This window comes from Triplophysa rosa, linkage group LG3 (genome assembly GCF_024868665.1).
Source record: "Triplophysa rosa linkage group LG3, Trosa_1v2, whole genome shotgun sequence".
Lineage (NCBI taxonomy): Eukaryota > Metazoa > Chordata > Actinopteri > Cypriniformes > Nemacheilidae > Triplophysa > Triplophysa rosa.
The window spans coordinates 7,970,881-7,995,050 of record NC_079892.1 but is presented as its reverse complement, the minus strand read 5'-3'; the positions used below and the strand labels follow the sequence as shown (position 1 = coordinate 7,995,050).

Sequence of the window (24,170 nt, the reverse complement as noted above, 5' to 3'; positions counted from 1 at the left end):
TGGGAAATAAATAGTTAATGCTCAGATTTCTGATGATATTTCAGACAGATTTCGTTGCGTGTTATCAGGAAACTACCAATACATGTGTACAATACATTTCTGGGAAGGAAAATCCAAAGTCCGGCACCTACGGTATGGTTGAATGAATAACCTTTTAACCACTAGATGGCCTCGTTCTTCAACAAAACGCAAAATCCCACCGTTCACTTGCACTGATTGGATGAACATGGGCCAACCTCCTGAAATCACTCCTAATCCTCGTAAATACAACAAAACTCTTACTCGCCCAATCCGCCGCCACTTTTTTAATATGTGCCCACCCTTTTCTTCTCGCGCCATCTCTCCGCCCCGTGCCCGAGAACCCATCGTGGGGGAGAGTGTAATCCAACTGGATTACTCTGTAAATTGGGTGATGGAGATTGGACGCTCTGTTAGTGAATCTGAACGGCAGCACACAGTTGTAGTGACTCCACACTCATCATCCGTTCCCGTTTGTGTGAATTGATGTTTTTTTTAGTGTTTGTGTTTATTTTGCAACAGGGATTATTTCATAGAACCGTGAAATTTTGCAGAGCAACACAAATTATTTTTTGAAGATGACATAAGGGAGGGATAGAGGTTTTTAAAAAGAAAAAGAGAGAAAAACAGAAAAGGAGTAATTGGATTACTTGGATTATATGTATCATCCTGAATATGAGGATCGCTGATTAGTTTAAGTGTGAGTTCAAGGAAAGTTTTTGGAAGATCTGAACATGATTCTGATGTGGATGGCCAGGCCTTCTGGACACTTTCGGATGTGCAGGCTGCACAGTTGATGTGGAGCTCTCCGGAAGACCATCATGCCATCATGAAAAAACCCATTTGGAAACAGTTGAATGGAAGTCAAACTACATTTTCTGTAGTAATACTGGAGTAGAGGATTCTGAGGATCTGTTTCACATGACTGTTTATAATACAACTGTGGCCCTTAAGGATGGTCATCAGCATCATGGGTCATAGAAGATGGTCTTTGGTGACATTCCTCATGGTGTATGCTGGCTGGCTCTGTATCTTTACACATGCTCAGATGAAAATCCCACCAGAGACGTAAGATTTCCCTTTACATTTTTTAGATGAATGAATTACTACAAAATGTTTGTTCCATGTCTTTTATACGTGACGATTTTGCAAATGTGTACAACTACAACAATAGAAGATATATGAATAGTAAATACTATTAAAATAAAAAGCAACACTTTACTATAAGGTTGTATTTGTTAACATTCTTTAATGCATTGGCTGACAATGAATAATACTTCCACAGCATGTACAGTAATGTTAGTTCATGCTCATTTTGGCATTTATTAATACATTTTTAAAAATGAAAAGTTGTATCTGTTAACATTAGTTAAAGCACACTGAACAAACATAAAGAATCGCAGTGGCGTGACAAAAATAAAGATTAAAAATGCTTTGATCATGTCTGCTCATGCCTTTACTAATGTTAACAAATTCAACCTTATTGTGAAGTATTATCATTAAAAATATAAACAAATGATTACTTTTATATGATACATTAGCCCCTAGACATCCCTGGTTTGACTATTGTTTATGATTTCTAAAGGTGACAATGTCAATTACTACCTACGGATAGTTCACACAAAAAAGAAAATTCTGTCATGAATTACTCAACCTTAAGTTGTTCCAAACATGTATCCATTTCTTTGTTCTGTTAAACAGAAAGATAGATATTTAGAAAAATGTTAGCAAATAAGATTTCTGGGGCACCAACCATTGACTACCATAGTAGAAAAAATTAAAATGAACTGTTTACTACAGAACTGTTTGTTTTCCTAAATTCTTTAAAATATCTAATTTTGTGTTCAACAGAACAAAAAAATTATACAATAATTTTTCTTGTCAATGATAACCCAGAACTGTCAGTTGCTATCATTCTTCCAAATATCTTTCTTTGTGTTCAACCAAACAAAGAAATGATACAGGTTTGGAACAACTTGAGGGTAAGTCATTTATGACAGAATTTTCTTTTTTTTTCATTTTTCTCTAAAAACAAACTAGATTTTTGTGTTTGTTTTGTTTAGGATTTTGTGGATATCATATTTAATTCATACTTTTTCGTTTCCATTCTGTAACTGTTATACATTTTAATGTTATTCAACCAACATCGTCATTGCTTCAGATATTCTTTAAAAATATAATTTGCACCTTGTCTGCTTAAATTCAAAGCACATTAGAATTTCAAATGAGACAAGGAGAGAAATTACTTGGAGAGTTGTGTGATCATTTTTAGTAAATCCCTGATCAACAGAGTTTGTCGAGGTGTAAAAATCATTTCTCATGGGACTTGGAAGTCGTTCAGTGCAATAGCAGATGGCAGACGCTTTCTGGCATACGTACGCGCCAATAAAATATTTTAAGGTGGACACGCAGGAGAATTTTGTGGAGGGATTATTCTGTTTTGTGACGTTGTTATGGCGAGTAGAAAGATGCATCATTTTCTCATTATCACATGTGAGAAGTAGGTCAGGGTGCTTTGAAAAACAGCTGTAATTGCTGATGGTGGATTCTGATTGGCCCTACAAAAGCAAACTGCCTAAAATAATTTTACTTGCAGGGAACGCTTTCAACTGGAAGGTTAATGTTCTGGATTGAAGTGTCACTGTTTGAGCAGATAAACTGATACCTCTGGTAATGCCTTATGGAGAACAGCCAGAGACACAAGCCAGCTCACAGATGGTCATACAGGGTGTTAGCCCTGTGTGCAGACAGGAACTTCATATTAGAGCCTTCGAGCGTTCCCTTGAGTCCTCTCAACATTATTCTCATGAATCATAATTTCAGTGTTATCATGTACCGTGGCCCAGTTTAGCATGTACCAGCATATTTATCAAGCTTGTTCATGGCTAACCCTGTGTACAGGAAATATAGGGCAAAGGAAATTTCATGTAGTGCAGTTTGTTTTATTTTACATACACATTTCCTTTCTCTAGACACTTGTAATAGTATCATAATCCACAGCATTGCCAGGCAATTAACTTAATTCTTTAGGCTCCCTCGCAATCCAAGGTTCTCTCAGGTCAACACCACAACCTGATGGAGAGGTCACTTCTTATTGCAACAAAAGTGCTGACATGACCATTTCTTGAGAGAGTTGTCTTGTCTTCACTTTATATGATTTACCAAAATGCTATATTTATACAAAGATGACATTCAACGTTTGAAGTTCACCCAAAAATAAAAATTCTGTGATTATTTACTCACCTTTAAATTGTTTCAGATATGTATAAATTATGTATTAGATATTTGGAAGAATGTGAGTAACCAAACAGCTCCATTGACTAAAAGTGCAGCAGAACTGTTTTCAACAGAATAAAGAATTTTACAAAGCAATTTTTCCTACTAGTCAATGGTGCCCCAGAACTGTTTGGTTACAGGCATTCTTCCAAATACCTTTCTCTGTGTTCATCAGGAGGACAAACAAATGTATACAGATTTGGAACAACTCGAGGGTCAGTAAATGATGACAGAATTTTATTTTTGGGTGAACTGTTTCCTTACGTTATTTGAAATGCAAACATTTCTAAGCCAGTTTAATATAATTTAAATTCAAGTAAAAATTCAAGTAAATGTCAGGCAGGATTGTTAGTTCCCATTCACTTCCATTAAATAGTGCTGTGTCCATTTTCTTCAGAATTTGTCATTTTGTGAAGTTTGTATCAAATTATGATTCATTTTTTTCATTTTTGGGTGAACGTTTTACATTGCATCATCAGTTCAAACTATTTTTGTTATGCAGCTGATCACCTTTTCACACACATTGTTTGTATTTCAGAGTTCAGAAATGGGCCAGTACTCTTTCACAGCAAATAATTGCCATTGCATCAAAATATTCAGGAGCTCCTCTCTTACAAAAGGTATACATGCAGTACGTCATCATATTCTGCTATAGAAAATCTGTCTGCGTATTCACATTTCACATATAACAACAAGAAAATGTTCATGCTGTGAAATTGTTCTGCTGTAAAATCTTGGTTTGTCCAGAAACTCAAAGATGTTGAGCCCATCATTAAAATTGAGGAGGTGAATGGAGCACGGCTAGTTCTGGAATTTTCCGATGAAATCGAGAGAATGCTGGGAAGCAAGATGAAGTCTGTGAAGGTCAGATTTATATTTAAGTTATGTTGCATTTAAACAACTTCACATAAGCACAAAGTTAAGATTGTGAGTGTAATTTCGTTTTCTGTTTCAGAGGCTGGCAGACACAGCTGAGGATGCTGATTTGTATCACGAGTTTAATGCGTCTTTACAGGTAACAAGTTGTCAAAAAATGTGATATGATTTTACAAACACCTTTAGAGCTTGTTGCCACAGTCAACAACCATTTGCTCACTGGAGGTTTACAGACATATTAGGTTTTTCAAAAGGAGCTTTAAATGAAGCTAAATGAGGACCCTATATGGCATTAAAGACATTAGTACTGTATTAAATACAATATTTCATATATTCTTTCATAAAACAACTTTAAATGTCTTAAAACCGGACTTGTTTGACCTGATATGAAATACGGTACAAAAATGATATCATTGGATCTTGAGAACAGATAAATCTGTAAAATCCCATTTCCCAATCTTAGCTGATATTACATGTACATTACGTTGTCTGTTTTTGTGCTATTTTTTCTGTCAGTTTGACTATTTCAATGCGTTATTGGTGAATACTATGGATGAAGAGGGAAATTTCATTGAACTCGGAGGTGAATTTCCATTAGAGGAGAATGAGCATTTCAACAAGCTTGCTGTCAACACTTTAATGAGCGACATTCAAGTTCCAACCAATGTCTACAACAAAGGTATAAAGGAGTTATTAAAGTACACGGTACCAGAGCTATTTGGGTGATATTCATGAAAAAAAATCTAAATATGAAAGTGTTTAAATGGATAACGAATGATTGAATATTTTAAATAAACAATAAATAGTTTATAAAATAAAAAATTGTGTTTGTGGGGAAACTTTTAAATAAACAATAGTTTATACAATAAAAAATTGTGTCGCTGGAGAAACAAACAAAAAAAGTTTATACAATAAAAATATTTGTTTTGTGGACAAATGTATTTTCAAGGCAATTTTTTATGATCGTTTCATTTCCAGATCCAGACATTCTCAATGGAGTTTATATGTCAGAGGCCTTGAATGATGTGTTCATTAGTAACTTCCAGAAAGATCCTACACTCACATGGCAATATTTTGGCAGCTCAACAGGGTTCTTCAGACTATATCCAGGTATGATAATGTTCTGTTTTCATGATTTAGCATCTTTTACATATTCCTGTGACAAATGACAAACTACAGCTGGAGTGTGCACAAGTCACATTCTTCATTTTACAAAAAATCTGTTTTGCACCTCTTTAATCACTTAGGAATAAAATGGACTCCCGATTCAAATGGCGTTGTCTCTTTCGACTGCCGAAACAGAAACTGGTAAGAATTGCAAGAATTATTTACAGTCAAACAGTCATTAGTTTACCTAGTTGTTTGATTCATTTTACATTGCATTTTTGCATAGTTGCATTTTCTGACGCAATGTGCAGTGCAGGATTATCTCGTGGATGCCACCCAAATGTCTGCTTGTGGATATGGTAGCAGAGCCAGTTAGGCCCTGATCCCTTTGTAAGACTTTAATCTCATTCTTAAATTAGCAGCTCAGCCGCCAGGTTAGTAGGACTGACATAGCCTATAGGTGACTGTTTACACAGTAGTAAATGATTGCTATAAATCTGGATAAACAACACATCAGTCAGAATACAAAGTTGTTTTAAAATAAGACGAGGATTTGCATCGTGTCTGATTTTACAAGGAGATGTAAGCATACCGAACCATAAATTGGGAAATATAGGCTACAAATGTGATATATATATATATATATATATATACTGTATATACAGTATATATACACATACATACATTTACAAACCTACATATATGTGTGTGTATATATAGTGATGTTCTTAGCATATTGGACATGATTAATATATAGTACAACATCCTGCAAAATATAAATAAAAGGTTTAAATCCAGTAAGACATTTTGTATTACTTTGTGCATCAATATTTATTAACTCTTACTTCATCAACTATAAATGGACGTAAGATTTGATCTTAAAAGCAATAATACTATTCCCGTCCCATTTGCACGTAACATGTGGCACAAGTAATGTATTTCTATTGTACATAGTACACAGTAAGCGACTCTATGAATAAATTTAACATGCTATGGCCTCCCTATGGAAGTCCTGAACCAGATTCTAAGAAAATCCTGTCTTCGTCTGTTTTAGGTATATCCAAGCTGCCACTTCTCCTAAGGATATTGTCATTGTGGTGGATGTCAGTGGCAGTATGAAGGGTCTGAAAATGACCATTGCCAAACACACCATTAACACTATCCTGGACACTCTTGGGGAAAATGACTTTGTCAATGTTATTGCTGTAAGAGCAGTCGTTGGTTTTCATGTGTCATATTTACAGCAGACACATTTCTGAGGTTGGCATTTGTCATATTAAAATATAATTTTGTGATTATCTGTCCTCTCCTTAGTACAGCGATTACATCCGCTATGTGGAGCCCTGTTTTAAAGGAACGTTGGTGCAGGCTGACTTGGACAACCGAGAGGTAAGTCGATTATCCACTTCGCTTGAGCCTGAGGAACTAAGTTAATGACTCCAAACGCCACAGCAGGATTCCTGCTCACTGCCATAGCCCCATATGCACTATATACGGTATATATATATATATATATATATATATATATACAGTATATAAAATTAAAAAAAAATAATAAATAATTTAGATCATAGTGAATGCATTAATAATTTATGTATGTATTTTTTTGTAAGCTTTTTTACTTTTTCTATTTTTTGAAACATTATTTTAAATCTAGTCCCACCTCCAAACTTGGTTTAAACCAATGGTACAAAAAACAGGAATGTCAACACAGTGCATAGGTGTTTACACTTTTATGTAAAATCAGTTTACGGTGCACATAAATTACTTGTATTACATTTTTACCATTCTTTGAAACAACTGCGCTTTTCGTGTGACACTACGCCCATCCTCTTTGTGTTGTTGCTTTTTGTCATGTGATAGCCTAGTGGATGAGTGATCTGATCTGATTTAATGTGCTCATTTGCTTATTTATCAAAGAGCAGGTAGGGACGTACTCTAATCTCTGGAATTACAGTCGGATACTGAATGACAGAGTGATCGGATAGGGAACCCATTTTAGGTGGCACATATTTTCAGTGATTTTGCATCACTCGTTTGTAAATGAAAAAAACATATATTAAGTTGTTTTAAACATGCGTGAGGGCTTATTTTTTGGTTAGGTCTTGTTAACCCACTAAACTTACATAATGACATCAGGATGATGTAAAGCGTATAGGACGGGTCTTCAGCAGAGCTGGTAAAGATGTCGAAGGTTTAAGTCACCCAGCATCTGCCCAAGTTGCTGACACAGATCCTCAGGACATACTCTGGATGACAGCAACTGCCACTTGCTCTGAAATTAACAACCAAAAAAGAAAATTCCCTCGTCATTTATTCACCCTCATGTCATTCCAAACCTGTATGACTTTCTTTCTTCTGCAGAACACAAAAGAAGATATTTTTCAGAACGTTGGTAACCAAACAACACTGGTCCCCATTGACTTCCATTGTATGAACACAAAACCAAGAGACATTTCTCTAAATATCTTCTCAAAAGAGTCATATACAGGTTTTGAACAACAGGGGGGTGTATAAATGATGACAGAATATTTCTTTAATTCAGCTTTTGTCGACATGAAAAGTAAAATTAAGACATTTCTAAAGACAAAGTGTCTGTGTCGTGCTCTATACGCCCCATCTTTACTTTCCATTCAGCATTTCAAGCTGCTTATTGAGGAACTTCACGTGAAGGGAGAAGCCACAGTCAAAAAAGCCATGAAGGAGTCTTTCCGCATCCTTGCTGACGTTAGTATCATTCCCAACACATGCATACATATTCAAACCTATGTACACAGTGCCAACCCTATGCACGTCCCCTGTGTTTCTCTTCCTGTCTCCTGTAGGCCAGAGCAAATGGTCAGGGCAGCCTATGTAACCAAGCAATTATGTTGATCACAGATGGAGCCATGGAGGATTTCCAATCAGTGTTTGAAGAGTTCAACTGGCCGGACAAGAAGGTAACACACAATCTGCTTGCATATAGCGAGTGCAGCGAGTAGCACTTGATATACAGTATATATACAGTATATGTGCACACAGTTTGCTCTAAAAACAGATGTAAGAAACCTAATCTCACAGGATTTTGTAAAGGTTGCTAATTCGTGATTTGTACAATATGAAGCGTACAAAAGCATACGAATATCACAAAAGTTAAGGCCATTGCACATTGAGTCCGAAATTTGCGTCCAAAATTTCCGCACGTTTAAAAATAAATACGACCTCAAGTTGTGTCAATCGCATTTACACACTGCCCGTTCGATTTTCTGCGTTTTTCGCATCCATAGCAAGCAGTTTGAGAGGCGTTTTGACAATTCAGAGACAACGTACAAACAAGCGCCAAATTCGCAAAATTTCGGACTGTATGTGCAAAGACCTTTAAACTGAATTGAAGCTCTAAACTCAACTGACAAAGGTGCAAAAATAGGACATATGAAAATGTATAAAGAAAATTGAAACGAAATCGTGTTGGATTTAAGACAACGAACAATGAGCTTGTCGTGCGGATATATAAAAACAAGTCTCATACCCTTGTTGAAAAAGCTTCTATAACGCTCTATTTGTGACCCTGGACCTCAAAACCAGTCAAAGTAGCACAGGTATATTTGTAGCAAAAGCCAACCATACATTGTATGGATCGAAATGATCGATTTTTCCTTTATGCCAAAAATTGTTAGGATATTAAGTAAAGATCTCGATCCATGAAGATATTTTGTAAATTTCCTACTGTAAATATATCAAAACTTTATTTTTGTGAGTGGATGCAGCAAAATCACGAACAAAAATTGTCGGAAGCACAGCTACAAACTACAAGCACTTGCCCGGTCTTTGGGAATTACCCACTCAAGTTTGGTGTCTATGTAAAGCTTAGAATTTCAGCTTTCGGGTTTATCTACTCTCCACAACATTATTATAGCAGTAAGCCAATGGAGAATGTTAAAACAAACCATTTCCTCTTAGCAACGGCCTGCTACAACGCCTCTGATGGACAACTTTAACGGCTGTTTTCTTCATATTTTTTTTACACTCAGATTTTCAAATAGTTGTATCTCAGCCAAATATTGTCCTATCCATACATCAATAGAAAGCTTATTTATTCAGCTTTCAGATGATGTATAAATCTAAATTTTCGAAAAATTGACCCTTCTGATTGGTTCTGTGGTCCAGTGTCACATTTTTTAAAAACATATAGTTATGTTTCGTATTATATAATCTACTGTAGTTCAATTAAATGGTTTTGTCATTGTCCTTTGCAGGTTCGGGTTTTCACTTACCTTATTGGCAGAGATATGACCTTCTCAGAAAACGTCAAATGGATCGCCTGCAACAATAAGGGTGTGTATTTCCTACAGAATGCAACATTTTGTGAAAGACAGCGATATTAAAGCTACAATTCATAACTTTTGCCTTTCCATCGTCAGCTTTGCAAGTAACTTGCTTTTTTTATGTTTTAAGGGTTTTTTTTACGCATTGAAGTTGAATGACCTCGAACTGACATTACCCACAAAATCGGACCCAACGGCTTACATATTAAAGCATTATTATTAGGAAATATTATTTTTCATGTGCTTTCTTACGGTGTGCTTGATATTTGCAGGGTATTATACGCACGTCTCTACACTGGCTGATGTACAGGAGAACGTCATGGAATATCTTCATGTTCTTAGTCGACCAATGGTTATCAACCATGATCATGACATCATCTGGACTGAGGCGTATATGGACAGTGTGGTGAGTATAAAACCGTGCTGAATTTTGCAAAAGAAGACAAGAAATCAATCTTCTCTCTTTCAGAATCAGATTAGAACTACACGCTGATAAATGTGATGACATTACAAATTTCAAGACATGTTGAGCATGTAGGTCCTGTTAACACGTTAAAATCTGTTTTTGGTCATTCAGTCACACGTGGTCAGCAGATAACCACAAAGTTAACACGAAGGTTGAAAAACCTTTACAGAAAAGTACTTTCTGAATGTGGTTGAGGTGACATTATCAGATCACAGGGCCCAAATGGACAGTGTTCAATATGTTTGTTTCAATATTTTGTTGTGTTGTTTGTGCCAGTCATGTGCTAACTGCATGTTCTTTTCATCGCTCTTATCTTCATCACACAGCTTCCAAACACTAAGGAGGTAATGAGTCGTTGAGACAGTAGATCAGCTACACTAGCCTGTTGATCTACCTTCAAGTTTTAAGCCATAGTACTTTATAAATGCCTGAATAGAAGACGTTAGATTTTTAGTCGTCTGTAGTGAGTCTGTAATGTGGTACTGTACATCCTAGCTGAGGCATGCATAACAGGACTTCTTGTATTATGGCGCCCCCTACTGTTTGTTATCATTTTTCACAACCTGCTGACCTCAACGGTGCAAGAAATGAATTTCATATTTATTATTTTTTCCTGTGTTTTCTAATACAAATATCAAAAAATTCAAAAATACAAATTTTAGATACATTTACTTGAGAAGTACAATGACCTAAGATCTGAGAAAAAAAACTTGAATTAAGTTCTTAATAAAGAGTTAAACGTTTACTTACCCCATTGGCACATGGTTTTGGCCCTAAACTGATTTCCTTTTTTAACAGAAACAATTATTAGGTCATTTTGCTTCTGAAGAAAATGCATCTTGATTCATTTTTTTAGATATTTGTACTCCAAACAAGACAAAAATACTTAGTAGCCTCGTTCATTATTTGCATTAAATATAATAAGTTAAAGGATTTGCCCTATTAAAGTCAGCATTAAACTTGTATTTACAAGTGAAACGTGAACATTGACCAATAAAAAAATGATGTAAGACTATATAACGGTAAAAAATGATTATTACAAACAGAATGCAGGCAGGGGATTGAAGGGGAAGTTTGAAAAGAGGGATTCGTGACATCAGCCATCAGTGACAATAATGAAAGTTGTTCCAGAGACAGATCAATGTATTGCATTTCTCCCACAGCTGTTCAAAAGCAAAGCACACAGTTTGTTGCTCATGACGTCCGTGGCCATGCCAGTGTTCAGTAAGAAGAAAGAAACACTTTCTCATGGCATTCTGCTAGGAGTGGTGGGAACTGACGTCCCCCTTATGGAAGTCATGAAAATAGCATCACGATATAAGGTACAAAAGAAATCTCTTTGTTGTGATATATGATTACTGTCCACCTTTAGTGAATGCAAACAGTTTTCTTTTTAGCTTGGTGCACATGGCTACGCCTTCCTCATCACAAACAACGGATACATCCTGGCACATCCTGATTTGAGACCTCTGGTCAGTCCGTCTGAATCTTCTTACTTTAAACACACAACTTCGATATTAACCTACATGCAATGAATCAATGTTATATTGATGGACTTTCTCATTTGCTGCTGCTTGTCCGGTGATGTTGACAGTACTATGATGGGAAGAAGTTAAAGCCTAAGCCGAACTACAACAGCGTGGATCTGTCTGAGGCAGAGTGGGAAGACACAGAAGACAGCGTGAGTCATCCACACATACTGTAGACACTTCCTACAGGTATTTTGACTGTTTTTGGTCGTCATAATATCCTGCTGTTTTTACAGTTAAGAACAGCCATGGTGAAAGGAGAGACCGGTACTTTGAGTTTAGATGTGAGAGCAGCTGTGGATAAAGGGGTGAGTGTGTTTATAGAAATAAATCTTTAGATTTCTCCCCCAAAAAAACAAAAAAAAACAAATGATATTAGTCATCTCATTTATATATTAGTATTTGAGAGTTGGGGAGGAGTGCATTAGGCAATGATGAAATCTCTAATGGCAATTTTCTTTTTATCCTCCAGAAAAGACCCGTATTCCTTAAAAACGATTATTTCTACACATCCATCAACGAGACTCCTTTTAGGTATGACTCGGTTCTTACATTTCTAACATATGATGAAGACACATTTTGGATTCGGAGTAATTCTTCTAACCTTCAGATATTTTTAAAAGCAATACCTCCAGCAGACCTTCACAAAATGTGTCTATTGTGCGTTTAATGTGTGGTTTCAGTTTTGGGATGGTGCTCACAAGAGGTCACGGGCAGTACATGTTCTTTGGGAATGTTTCTGTGGAGGAAGGTGGGTTGATGATTAATAGCTTATTTGATATATGGGGGTTTCTTCCACTTTTCCCCCCTTTGGCACTGTGTAGACTCCCATTAAAGATACCTTTTTATCTATAAACTCCCTTTTAAATTTTTTTAGAAAGTATGACATGGTGGGGGGACTACTTTGTAATTCACACCTGTCAGTAGTTGTAGAATTTGTCTACTAACAGTGTCTAACAGAAGACATGAATAACCAGGGATTACTGTCATTTTTGAACATTTTTCTAAATTTCATCATTTAGAAAAATGTCACAATTTCCCCTTTCCAAGTCTTTCTTATAGCCAAAAGAAAAGAAAACATTAAAATTAAACTTGTTTTTTTTATAAAACTCAAAAATGTGGTTTAAAACAAGTGCCTACAGTGATACAGTACACATTAAAATGTTATTATCCAAGCGGTTCATCCTAAGTGCTAAAATACAAAGCGTTACAAATTGTTAGAGAAAGAAAGAAAGCAATATGGAGACGTTTTATTTATATATGTAATAAAAGTAGTGTTGTTCTTGTCAAGTGTTTGTGGAAAATGTGACTCACCATTGAGTTTCATTGAATATAAACAAATAGGAAAGACATTTTTAAATGAAAGCTAATAAGCTGCATTATTATATGATGTAGCTGCTCAATATTTTCACCTTTTTCTAGGCCTTCATGACCTCCAGCAGCCAGATCTCTCTTTAGCCAATGAATGGTAAGTATTTAAGGTGAGGATATCAAAACTAAAATGGCCAACATTTATTTAACTTCCTTTGGGTCAACACATTTCTTGAGAGATTTACTTTGTCACACTAAGCTTGACCTTTGGTTTTCCCTGTCAGGACGTATTGCGAGACGGACATTGACCCACACCATCGGAAGCTCACTCAGCTGCAGGCTGTGGTCCGGTACCTGACTGGGAAAGAGCCAGACTTGGAGTGCAAGTTTACTAGATTTTTTTATTGTGCTTTCCATGGAAGTACAATCGTACAAATACGATTGGATGGAGTGTAAGGTTTCAAACTGTGATATTGTTGTGACAGGTGATGAGGTTCTGCTACAGCAGACTCTTTTCGATGCTGTGGTAACAGCACCACTGGAGGCTTACTGGACCGCTCTAACACTGTCCGCCACGGGGTAAGAGGCTTCATTTAATCTGAATATATTGTGCATAAGGCACTAACACAAAGACAGACATTTTCTGTAAAATGTTATTTTAAATCTATCTTTCATTTAGAAAACATTGTGTGTTCATAATATCGCTCTCTTTGCCTTTATCATGCTGTAGTGTAGATGAAGGCATGGAGACGGCTTTCCTGGGAACCCGCTCCGGTCTGATGCGTGTCATTAGATATGCAGGAAGTGAGAAACGAGCGGGCAAGTGAGTCAAAAGCCATCTAATGCATGTTTTAATAAAACAATATTTTAAATCTTTGTAAAAAAGAAAACTTAATTTTCCATTGAAATGCACATATGTATTTATTGCATGATGTACACTACAGTGGACAGGTGTGTTTTCAGTTATACAAAGAAAATACAATATGGACAATCTGAATAATAATGTTATCTTGGGCAAAAATAGATTTTATAGTTATTCTGTCCAGTGTGGAGGACACTATGAAGCTATGATCCTTTTTTACAGGAAGTTCTTGACACCTCTGGACAAAGCGAACCTCTTCACTGTTGACCACTTTCCCATCTGGTATCGCCTGGCTGCTGAGAACAAACCTGGTCAATTCTTCTTTTATGTCCCGCATGATGACATCAACAAAGGTACACAGTAACAAAAAACACAGTTATTTAATGCTTTAAGTGGATTAAATGGATAGACTCGACAACGTTTTATGACTACTACTACTAGGAAGGAACACTTTCGTGGCAGTAACAACCGTCACAGCGACTGAAGGGAAGAAAACAGCCCTTGCTGGAGGTAAGAAATCGACCTTTCACCGTTTGTATGCTCAAGTCTGAGTGTAGATTGAACATTATTTTGTGCAAACTTGGTTAAAAATAGCAAAAGTCATTTTCTTTATTTTAAAATTAGCAAAACATTTGACAAGGTGAGGCACAGAGTCTGAGATTAAAGGAGTAATGTGGAGATTTTAGCGGCATCCAGCGGAGAGGTTGTGAATTGCAACCAACGGCTCACTCCACCCCTCACTTTTGAAGCACTACGGCGGCTGACACAAGACTAAGATGTCGTCACGTTTTCGCTTCTTTGCCGAAGTAGATACGTATTTACGAAACGCGATTGTCCGTTTAGGGCTACTGTAGAAACAACATGGTGAATTCCATGCAAGGGAACCCATGGTGCATGTAGATAGTAATAACTCATTCTATGTAATAAAAACATAACGCTTCATTATGTAAGGTCTTTATACACTTTGAAGGGGAGGAGTTACCAAATGCTCCACCGAATCTGAGGTGGATAGCCACTAGAGGGCGGAAGGGCATTTTAATTTTAATTGAAGATTATGAGGGCACATGAATTTAAAAAAAGAATGACCCACACTGAAAAGCTATTTACAGTATAATAAACGCTGTAATATTCCATGAAAAAAAAGGAATTGTAATTTTTAATTTCAGCTGGACTTTAAACACATACCTAGAAATAGTAAATTCAGATATACTGGAAATAATTTAGGAGTTTCTGCGGCTGTATACGGTTAATATTTGTAATTTACCTCAGTTAAATCACATGAAAAGGTGCTGTTCATTTTTTATACAATATGGGTGAAAACTTGTTTATCTTATATAAATATAAATATCTATGATTAAGTATAGAACGAATTGCATATATTCTCTAAATAAACATTGAACACAGACTCAAACACACACTTCTGGAGGAAACGCCATCCATTCTGTGCCCCTCCTGATACTTGGCATCAGATCCTCCTTCTGTTCGTTCATAAGATCTTGCTCTGGTTCCTTGGCCGACATCAGCGGCTGCTGGTGATTGTCCCCCTGATTTAGCTGCTGCTGTTCGTTAGCAGCCATCATTGCGTAGATGCACCCGTAGGTTGCCGTTACCACCATTAAAATGCACACCACGCCGCAGACCACCCCAGCTACCACCACTGTAGCAGCCGCTCGGCGCACACTCACCGGGCGGTACCGCTGGTGTATACAGTCTCCGCTCGACCCCGGGTGGCTATCGGCGGCGGGTGGATTCCTGGTCATGAAATGTAGATAGTGACAGTGTCCGAACATCTCGGTGGGGATGTTGCAAAGATCCTTCCCACGCAGATTTGTCGGGTAGGAGCAGTGGACGGAATCTATGTGTCCTCCTACGGCAAAACATGAGAGTCATTCCACATATTTTGTTAATAGACAAATTCAAGTTATGAAGAAACATACCTTTATATAAGATCCACTCTATACGATGTTTGAGTGGGATTAATTCGCAGTTACAGTTCCAGGGGTTCCCCTCCATCAGAAGGTGTTGAAGACCCATCGCTTGTTTAAGTGAGTCCCGGTGTAACGTTGTGAGCTGGTTGCCAACAACTGAAAGCCACGCTAGCTTCTGAAGTCCATCTAGTAGATTTGTGTGCAAGGAACTGAGGTGGTTTAGAGAAAGATCCAAACGCTTAAGCTCGGTCAGACCTTTGAACTGATCCGGATTCAGTTCCTTAAGTCTGTTATCTTTCAGAACCAGTTCTGCAAGCCTCCTGAGATCAGAAAATAGGCTTACAGGCAGCATCACTAGACGGTTTTCAGAAACATCTAAAAATTCCAGACTGTTCAGTTGGGAGAAGCTAGAAGGATGAAAGGTGGAAAGAAGGTTTCTAGAGAGGTCTAAATGAAGCAGGCCGCTGAGATTGGAAAAGCTTCCAGGTTCCACCGTTGTGAAGTTGTTGTTTGAGAGGGTGAGGGAGGTCGCGTGTGATGGAAGCTGGTCCAGGATGGAGTCCAGGGAGATGAGTTGGTTAAGATCACTGCAGTCGGTTTGGTTTCCATTGCAGGTACATACAGACGGGCAGCTTGTAGATATTCCACATAAACTAAGAATGGTCAGCAGGCCTGTAAGATCTGACATTGTTAAACATACACTTGGTGACTTGTACAGTAGATATACACTAGTCAGAATGTCACTGGATAAAAAAATATATATTTTTAGTAAGTAATGTAATGTAATCAAATTAAAGTTACTTACTTTTAATGTTCATGCTGGTCTGTTTGATCACCCAAGCCTTTTATTAAAAGATTATTTTTGGCAAGGCTTTAGCAGGGCTGGCAGTAGTCTTTGGTAAATAAATGTCTGACTCTCCTCCATCATGGGTATATCCTCGGATTGCTATAACAATATGATAATGGTGATAAACCGCGTCAACACTTTCGAAGTGAAAGGATTTGTAATGTTGTGGAATATTATACATTTATAGAATTGACTAAAACTGTCCACATCATGTTCTTAAACCGCTTAGCTGACCTTTATTTTCAGAAGTGACTTTTAAATAGAAAACATGTACTTTGTATAAAAGCCACCCAGAGGCTTTTGGCTTGTCATAGGGAGTAGCCGGAAGTCTTATAGACAGTTTCATCGGACGCACGCTCCTCGACGGAAGATCACTTTCGGTCTGTGTTTGTTCATCGGTCTGGCTAGTAGCTAATAATATTTATATTTAATTTAATTTATATTATTCTTAATTTATAGCGTTTTTTATTGTATAATAATTGTATTAAATAAACAATTTGTTGAATTTTGTTGTATGTTTTACTAAATAAACAATTTGTTAAATGGGTCGTGCGTAACTTTGTCGCACTTAAAGAAACTGTATGCTACATTGACATCTAGCGGTTGAGCTTGGTATTGCAGTCTAAATTCAAAATATTGGAGAGGCAAGTTAAGCCAAGTAACGGTTCTTTTCGGTTTCTTTTGCTTGTTATCTGAAATAATCTACAGGCACTCTATTATTTGTGAATGTGTACCGGAAGTTAAATTCCATCCAAAAACATACGCATGCGCACTAACGTTTGTTTATGTTGTTGCTTTGAAACTGTCTATAAGATTACTCAGTTTGTTTCCATCATAGGCAGAATGTTTTTCCAATGCACTGATTAAAAAAAGAGTACTTTCTACTCTGATGCAACACAAACATGGCACTCTCTCTCTTAGGCCTTATCATTTATGCATTAAAATGATCAAGGATTAAATTGTCCACACCATTAGATAATAAATCAGAGCTGAGAACAGCAGCCGCTTGAACGGTGCGGCAAAGTGCATATCTCGTGATGCATACTATTGACTGAAATCTAAAAGTAAAAATCTGTATTTTTATATCTCAAACTAAATCTAAACAAGGATGATTGTGTAGATTTCAGACTACAAAAGAAAAATTTAAAGAAAAAGATGCTCCTAAAAATAACAATTTAAATATAAATTAAAGTGAATTGAACTGATAACTATTAAAAAGCAAACAAGTCCGTTTTGTAAATCACAAACAATGATCACTGCTTATTAAATCAATTTACTATTTTTTTTACTATTTTCATGGGTTAAATAACAAGTTGAACATACCTGGCTCTCATCTCTGAGTCCTCTAAGAAACAAGATATTGGAAGTTCTTCCTCACATCATTCAAGTCCTGTATGTACAGTATATGTGAGTGGGGTAGGACTAACATTAGAGCAGTCTGAGAGAGAGAGAGAGAGAGAGAGAGAGAGAGAGATGGATGGATTGAAGAGGAGGCAGAAGAGATAAAAGACCAGCTGACACAGTTTAGGTAATGGTTGCCTCTTATGTTTTTGCAAATCATGACTCTTTGCTGTAGCTTATGCTGTAGGACATAAAAAGATTTGCCTTGTGACGTCAACAAGACTTATAAATGCATGTAAATACAATGGACAAACTGGATGTATTCGAACATTTTAAAACTGTAATTTGCGGGCCTGTTTTTTGGCATTTTTTTCTATATGCTAAAATATATTCTAAAATATTAATGACTTTACAATTATGACATTTATTAAAATGGGAATTCACCGTTCAAAAGATGTGCCAACCCAGAACTTACGTGAGACTTCACACATAAACATCAAAGTTTTACTCATGTAAATGAATAGTTCACCAAATGAACATTTTCTCATTTTCTCATCCTCTCATGTTCTTACAATTACATAAAAATAAGACATAATTATTTTACCATTTAACAGACGTTGTCACTATGGTCTTAACACAATACACTGTTAAGAACAGTAAATAATTTACATTTCTTTGTGAAATATTCATTACAAATACCATTTACCATACCATTTCTGATTGTGTTTCTACAGCTATTGGAATGCAAGCATCCCTGGATCTGCTGGAGAGATTGTTCTTTTCTGTTGCCAAACAAGTGAGTTTTAAAACCTTAGAAACAGTAATGCTGGTTTCTGAACAGATCAAGTATCTGTTTCTGATAATATAAAGTCTTTTTGTACTGATGTATTTGAATAATGTGAGGTATCTTTTCTTGCTGGTAAATGGGCAAATAGTGATTGTCACTGGAGATTTCAAGGCAAACATGCACATGCTCACGTCTCCAAGCCTCCAAATCTATCAAGATACTCTACATCACTTTCACTTTTTTTTACATTGAATTGCTATTTACAATAGAACCTATTGGCTCTTCTGCGGTGTAAACCTACTGCACCTTTTAATCACCACCGATTTCCACAAGAGTTTTTTATATGTGCAACAAACATAAACGGACAAACATTCTTTGAATTAACTTTTTTCTGTCCATGTTTTCTCTCTTGCTCCTGTCAGCCAAATGACGCAGATGTAAGTGTTTCATTGTTGCCATTACTTGAGCTATATAGTCACACTGCATGTACAGTATAATGTGTCTGTGTAAAGCTGGTCTACCATTTTGTGTAGTGTAGATTCTCAACCTCCTCAAGTAGTTTTCATCTAGTGTAATTTCCGTTTTAAAAAACAGACTAAAGGGATAGTCCCCCCAGAAATAAATATTTTTGAATCCTTTATTCACCCTCCAAACTTGTATTTTCTGCAGAACGCAAAAGAAGATTTTTTGAAGAACACTGATAACCAAACAACACTGGCCCCATTTACTTCCATTATATAGACACAAACCCACTGAAACATATCTCAAAATACCTTCTTTTGTGTTTCACAGAAGCAAGAGTCATATACAGGTTTTGAACAATATGACGATGAATAAACGATGACAGAATTTGTATTTTTGGAGGAACTATCGCTTTAAGTACCTTCTAGGTTGGAAATGACTATTGTAGTGTACACACAATAAAATGGATGTGATGAAAGAGTCTTATGAAATCTGTCCATTAACTAAAGGCCCTGTGGTTGTTCTTGCTTTTGGCAGTGCAGTGATGTGGAGGGGATTTGTCCTCTCAGTTGTGAGAGCATTGTGAGTAAAGCCTTTAACTCATCTGTTTTCCGTACATTACGACAGATGGAAGTCTAAATGTAATGATGCTTACTGTATATGCTGTCATAGCCTGTTACATTTTTACATGTATTGTGACTGTTATTACAGTAAATAGTATTAATGATAAATGGACGAAATAAAACATTTTTCCATACAAAATGTGAAATGTAATTTTTGTAATTAAGATTTCTTTTTCCATTCGGTTTTTCCCACAGGATGTAAACTGTTACCTGGTTGACAATAATGGATTCGTACTCCTTTCAAAGGAAAGAGGAGATGTGAGTATTTGAACATTTTAACAATTTAGGTTTATATGTAACATAAGTCAAAATGTTAAATGGTCCCTTATTCATAAGTCACTTTGAATAAAAGCATCTGCTTAATAAATGTAAATACAATCCCACCAATGATGACACTAGTGACTTATACAATTCGCATACGTTTATGGCATTAGAGAATTTCTGTTCAGAGGAAATACACTGGCATGGTGACCAAAAAGCCCACAGGCAAGAAGATGGAAGATGGTGAGGTGTGGGATTCTAGCTGCACATGTCATTGCTCAGGGGGTTACAAGTGAAGGGCAGGTGGTAGGCGGATGCTGTCATTTGAGGACTTGATAACGTACCACAAGCTTGTCCTTGGAGTGAACAGATGGGGTCCAGAACGGGACAGTGATTGAGTGAATGGACTGCAGTGTAAAATTAGATTATTTGGGAAAGATTGCTTTTCCTCTGCTGGTCTTCATTACTAAATAGAAAAATAATAGTAGTAGTATTCATCTATTAATGAGAAATGTAACGGAATAAAAATCGACTTTCTTTAACCTTGTGTAATTCCACTGAACATAATGGCTTTATACCATTTCGCATAGATATTATGTCTGTGTGATGACATTGGTCTCATTGCACAGCTGTTTGTAGTAACACGTGTGCTGTAGCTATGCGAGCAGTAGGCAGGAGATTTCTGTTTATGTAGTCTAATCCCAGATTGCAGGGGAGTCACAGGCATCTGTTACTACGTCTGGATCACTGCACTTTAGTCTGCCTGTGTAAGTGTGTGTGTGTTTTTGAAAATTGTGATGTGATTTCATACCGTGTTGGCTCACATGTCAGAGTTGTGCGTCCGTTCTAATACATCATGCAACATGAAAAGTAAATCTGTGAAAGATGCATTTGTTTGTAATCTCTGGATCTCAGAATGACACTAAGAACTTAATATATGACAAACACCGCTAATGCGTGTGCTAAATCTTTTTTTACGCAGGTTGGTAAATTTTTTGGGGAAATAGATGGATCAGTCATGGCCCAGCTACTTAAATCAGGCTTGTATAAAAGGTACAAACACCCAACAAGTTGCATCAAATGTTTTTTCTTTGTATACATGCTGTATAGTACGGCATAATTCCATCAAAAACAAATACTCTGTCAACATTTAGTCATCCTCATGTTGTTCAATATCTGGATATGAATCTTTCTTCTGTGAAACTCAAAAGCAGATATTTTGAGAAATGCCTCAGGGGGGTTTTGTTTCTTTAAAATGGAGGCCAAATGAGGCCAATGTAGTTTGGTGCAGAAGACAGTCATAGAGGTTTGGAATGACATGAGGGTGAGTAAAAGATCAAATAATTTAAATTTTTGGGTGACCTGTCCCTTTAAATGTCCACAACACAATGCTTTTGAATGGCACACAACACATATGTTATGGGTTATTTGTTATGCTTTGATGGCACTTTTTGTCATTTTGGAGCTTGACACGAAACAATTCCTTTATTACTTTGGTGCGACTTTCAAATTTCGAAAGAGATCAACTTATATTTCATACATTTTATGTAACGTGATTTTTCTTTCTATAGGGTGACACTCTATGACTACCAGGCCATGTGTAAGAATGTTCACCATCACTCTAGTGGAGCAAGACCACTGCTCAGTGTATGTAAAACTTAATATCTGTAAGATCACAATTCTCAGCATTTATTGGGCTGATGAAGGCACAGTAGACCGGACTTCATTTGATTGACTACATCTGTTCACTTCACAGCCTTTCTATGGCCTACTGGCGTTAATAAAGTGGTTCTTCTCAAACTTCATGATGTAAGTGCTAAGCATGGGCCATAACACATTTAATACATGGAAATTACATTTGCATGTTATATTATATAGATGCATTTTCATCTCCAATCTTTCAGGTTTTTATTGGAGTTCAACATCTGTGGACTTTGGCATAATGACTATGTAGTGGATGGTAAGTTGAGAAATTATGATGTAACAATAAAACTGTGTGAATGTAATGCACTCTTCAGAAATCATTGAACAACCGAACATGTCATGTCCAGAATGTTTTTGTTATCGTTTTTGGTGTCTGTTATTCATTTATTGGCATCTTTTTAATGCATCCTTTCATACTTCACCTCCATTGTTGTCTGTGACTTCGCTTCATTTGTCTCTCATTGACGCTGTGCAGCTAAAGCTGTGTATCATTCATGTAAGTATCTTCAAGTCCTGGTGTATGTGTACATCAGCATGTTAGTTCATAGTGGTTTCTTAAAGAAAGGTCTCGAAATGCAGATATTAGTAGTGAAACAATAGTTCCTTTAGTAGAGTAGACAACGAGGAAGTACCAATGTGAGTAAGCCAAAGGTAAATCTCTCCCATTAAAATTGAATCCTAACTACATATTTTCTTCTTTAGCATACAACAAACAGAAGAAAGCTGATCTAATGCAGCCTTGCAACACCGAATATCCCGGCTTCATGTATGACACATCAATCCGTGAGACAAACAGCATCATCAAATGCGGCCGTTGTCAGAAGTATGTCATTTAGAAAATGGACTACTAAATTGCAGGTGAACATCAGTGATAATGTGAATCTCTCTTATTCTCTATCTTTTTTTGTTTCAGGATGTTTGTCCTGCAGCAGGTATACAACACTAACCTGGTGCTGCTGGTGGTCCAGGCAGACTGTGACTGCTCTCGACAGTATGCTCCTATCACTCTCACGCCAAAGGAGGTCAAATATATCCTTTTAAAATGTAAAAATGATAGACGGCTGAAAAAACAGCAAATTACAAGCTTGTCTATGGTTCAGAACTGAGAATGTTCTCCTTAACTCCTGCACACATAATGCCACAGTTAAGTGCAACAGGATGAAATCTCAGAAGATTCGAAGACGACCCGAGTCTTGTCACGCATACCATCCACATGTAAGCCACATTCATGTAGACGGTGGATGAATCAGATACAGTTTTATTCTTAAGATGGTATTTTGGGATATTATAAAGTAAAACTGGTTTCTGTTTTATTTCTTTACTGACAGGAAAACGCCAGTGACTGTGGTGGAGCATGCGAGATAGCCATGTGTCTTACACTGTTCTTCATGTGTTTGGTCACATCGTTGGGCCTTGGCTGAATTTTAAGAAAGGAAAGAAAAGAAAACAACCCCACAAAACTGCTAATTATCAACTGTGAATCCAAGCAACAGGCATGCCATGGTGCAAAATGACAATAAAACTAAGTTGGTTAATATTATACAGCAACCCTGCCCCCTACTGGACTCAACGTGTCAATACTTTTTACTGGGACCAACTGCGTCTGAGATATAATCTTAGATTTTCTCTTGTGACTTGATGTTATACATCAGCTCTTGTTATTCCTACAATATTTTCAGGAGTATATTGAAAGTTTCAAAGATGCAGCGCATATAGTGATAGCAAAGTGCTGTTTATTTTCATGAGGTAGCATGTTTTTGAGACATTTTCAGAAATTTTGGATTTTTTTATTTTTATTTAGTAGAAACACAAGATATTTGTGTTAAAATGACCGGAGCTGTTGAGGTCAAGGCATGTACATTTGAATACGACCCAAAAGCCAAACACAATTCATGGAGGCAGACTAATGTTTCTTGGGTTTTTCCTTTGGGAAGTCTGTGAACCTGCAACAAACTACAGATGGATGCATTTTGTGATTCAAAAATCTTTGTTCTTGTCTTGATTAGTTTTTGTAAGAGTCGACCTTATCATATAGACTTGGGGGGAAAAGTGTTCAATTTAATTTTTAAGTCCTGTACTTGCCTTTGCAAAAATGAACTAAGGTTAAACTATTAACTATCATTTATCTCTTTTTAGTAAATCCACAGTAGCCACACATTTAGTAAAGCTGTGGTCATATATAAGTTAATCAATATCCAAAAAATTGCATTTTACTATTAAAAGCACGTTTCATTTTTGTAAGGGTCCCTATTATCACATTGCAGTTCTATCTATTGATAGATCAATAGATTTATCAATAAATCCTATTAAGACATTTGGAAAAATTGTATTAAAAAATTATTTTGCATTTTCAAGTTACAAGTACTTGATAAAGTGCTTTTAGTACCTTACTATTTGCTGTAGAAAATTTTGTTTGCAAAAATGTCAACAAGTGTTAATTAAACATTTTTGTTACATTCATACGTTTT

General features: G+C 36.5%; 2 protein-coding genes across 3 annotated transcripts; one reads left to right on the top strand and one right to left on the bottom strand.

The window, feature by feature from the left end:
* The first annotated feature begins 330 nt into the window (after nt 1–330).
* cacna2d4b (calcium channel, voltage-dependent, alpha 2/delta subunit 4b) lies at nt 331–24,162 on the top strand. Its single transcript, XM_057329761.1, has 37 exons — nt 331–1,086; nt 3,833–3,914; nt 4,042–4,158; nt 4,250–4,309; nt 4,687–4,849; nt 5,149–5,280; nt 5,418–5,478; nt 6,332–6,482; nt 6,592–6,666; nt 7,915–8,004; nt 8,103–8,216; nt 9,513–9,591; nt 9,854–9,987; nt 11,211–11,369; nt 11,445–11,519; nt 11,642–11,728; nt 11,813–11,884; nt 12,049–12,110; nt 12,260–12,327; nt 12,999–13,044; nt 13,172–13,269; nt 13,373–13,466; nt 13,618–13,710; nt 13,972–14,102; nt 14,191–14,259; nt 18,600–18,661; nt 19,075–19,089; nt 19,652–19,696; nt 19,933–19,995; nt 20,981–21,051; nt 21,570–21,645; nt 21,755–21,807; nt 21,903–21,958; nt 22,405–22,525; nt 22,616–22,734; nt 22,838–22,917; nt 23,031–24,162. The coding sequence occupies exons 1-37, from the start codon at nt 974–976 to the stop codon at nt 23,121–23,123; spliced, it is 3,279 nt and encodes a 1,092-aa protein (XP_057185744.1). The 5' UTR covers nt 331–973; the 3' UTR covers nt 23,124–24,162.
* Nucleotides 14,270–16,931, bottom strand: lrtm2b (leucine-rich repeats and transmembrane domains 2b). 2 transcript variants are annotated; one of them, XM_057329764.1, is made up of 3 exons: nt 16,483–16,931; nt 15,687–16,349; nt 14,270–15,616 (listed from the first exon to the last, which is right to left on the bottom strand). In XM_057329764.1, the coding sequence occupies exons 1-3, from the start codon at nt 16,493–16,495 to the stop codon at nt 15,156–15,158; spliced, it is 1,137 nt and encodes a 378-aa protein (XP_057185747.1). In that variant the 5' UTR covers nt 16,496–16,931; the 3' UTR covers nt 14,270–15,155. The 2 variants fall into 2 exon arrangements, with proteins under 2 accessions (XP_057185747.1, XP_057185746.1); XM_057329763.1 differs by having other exon boundaries at nt 15,687–16,931.
* Nucleotides 24,163–24,170: the final 8 nt, after the last annotated feature.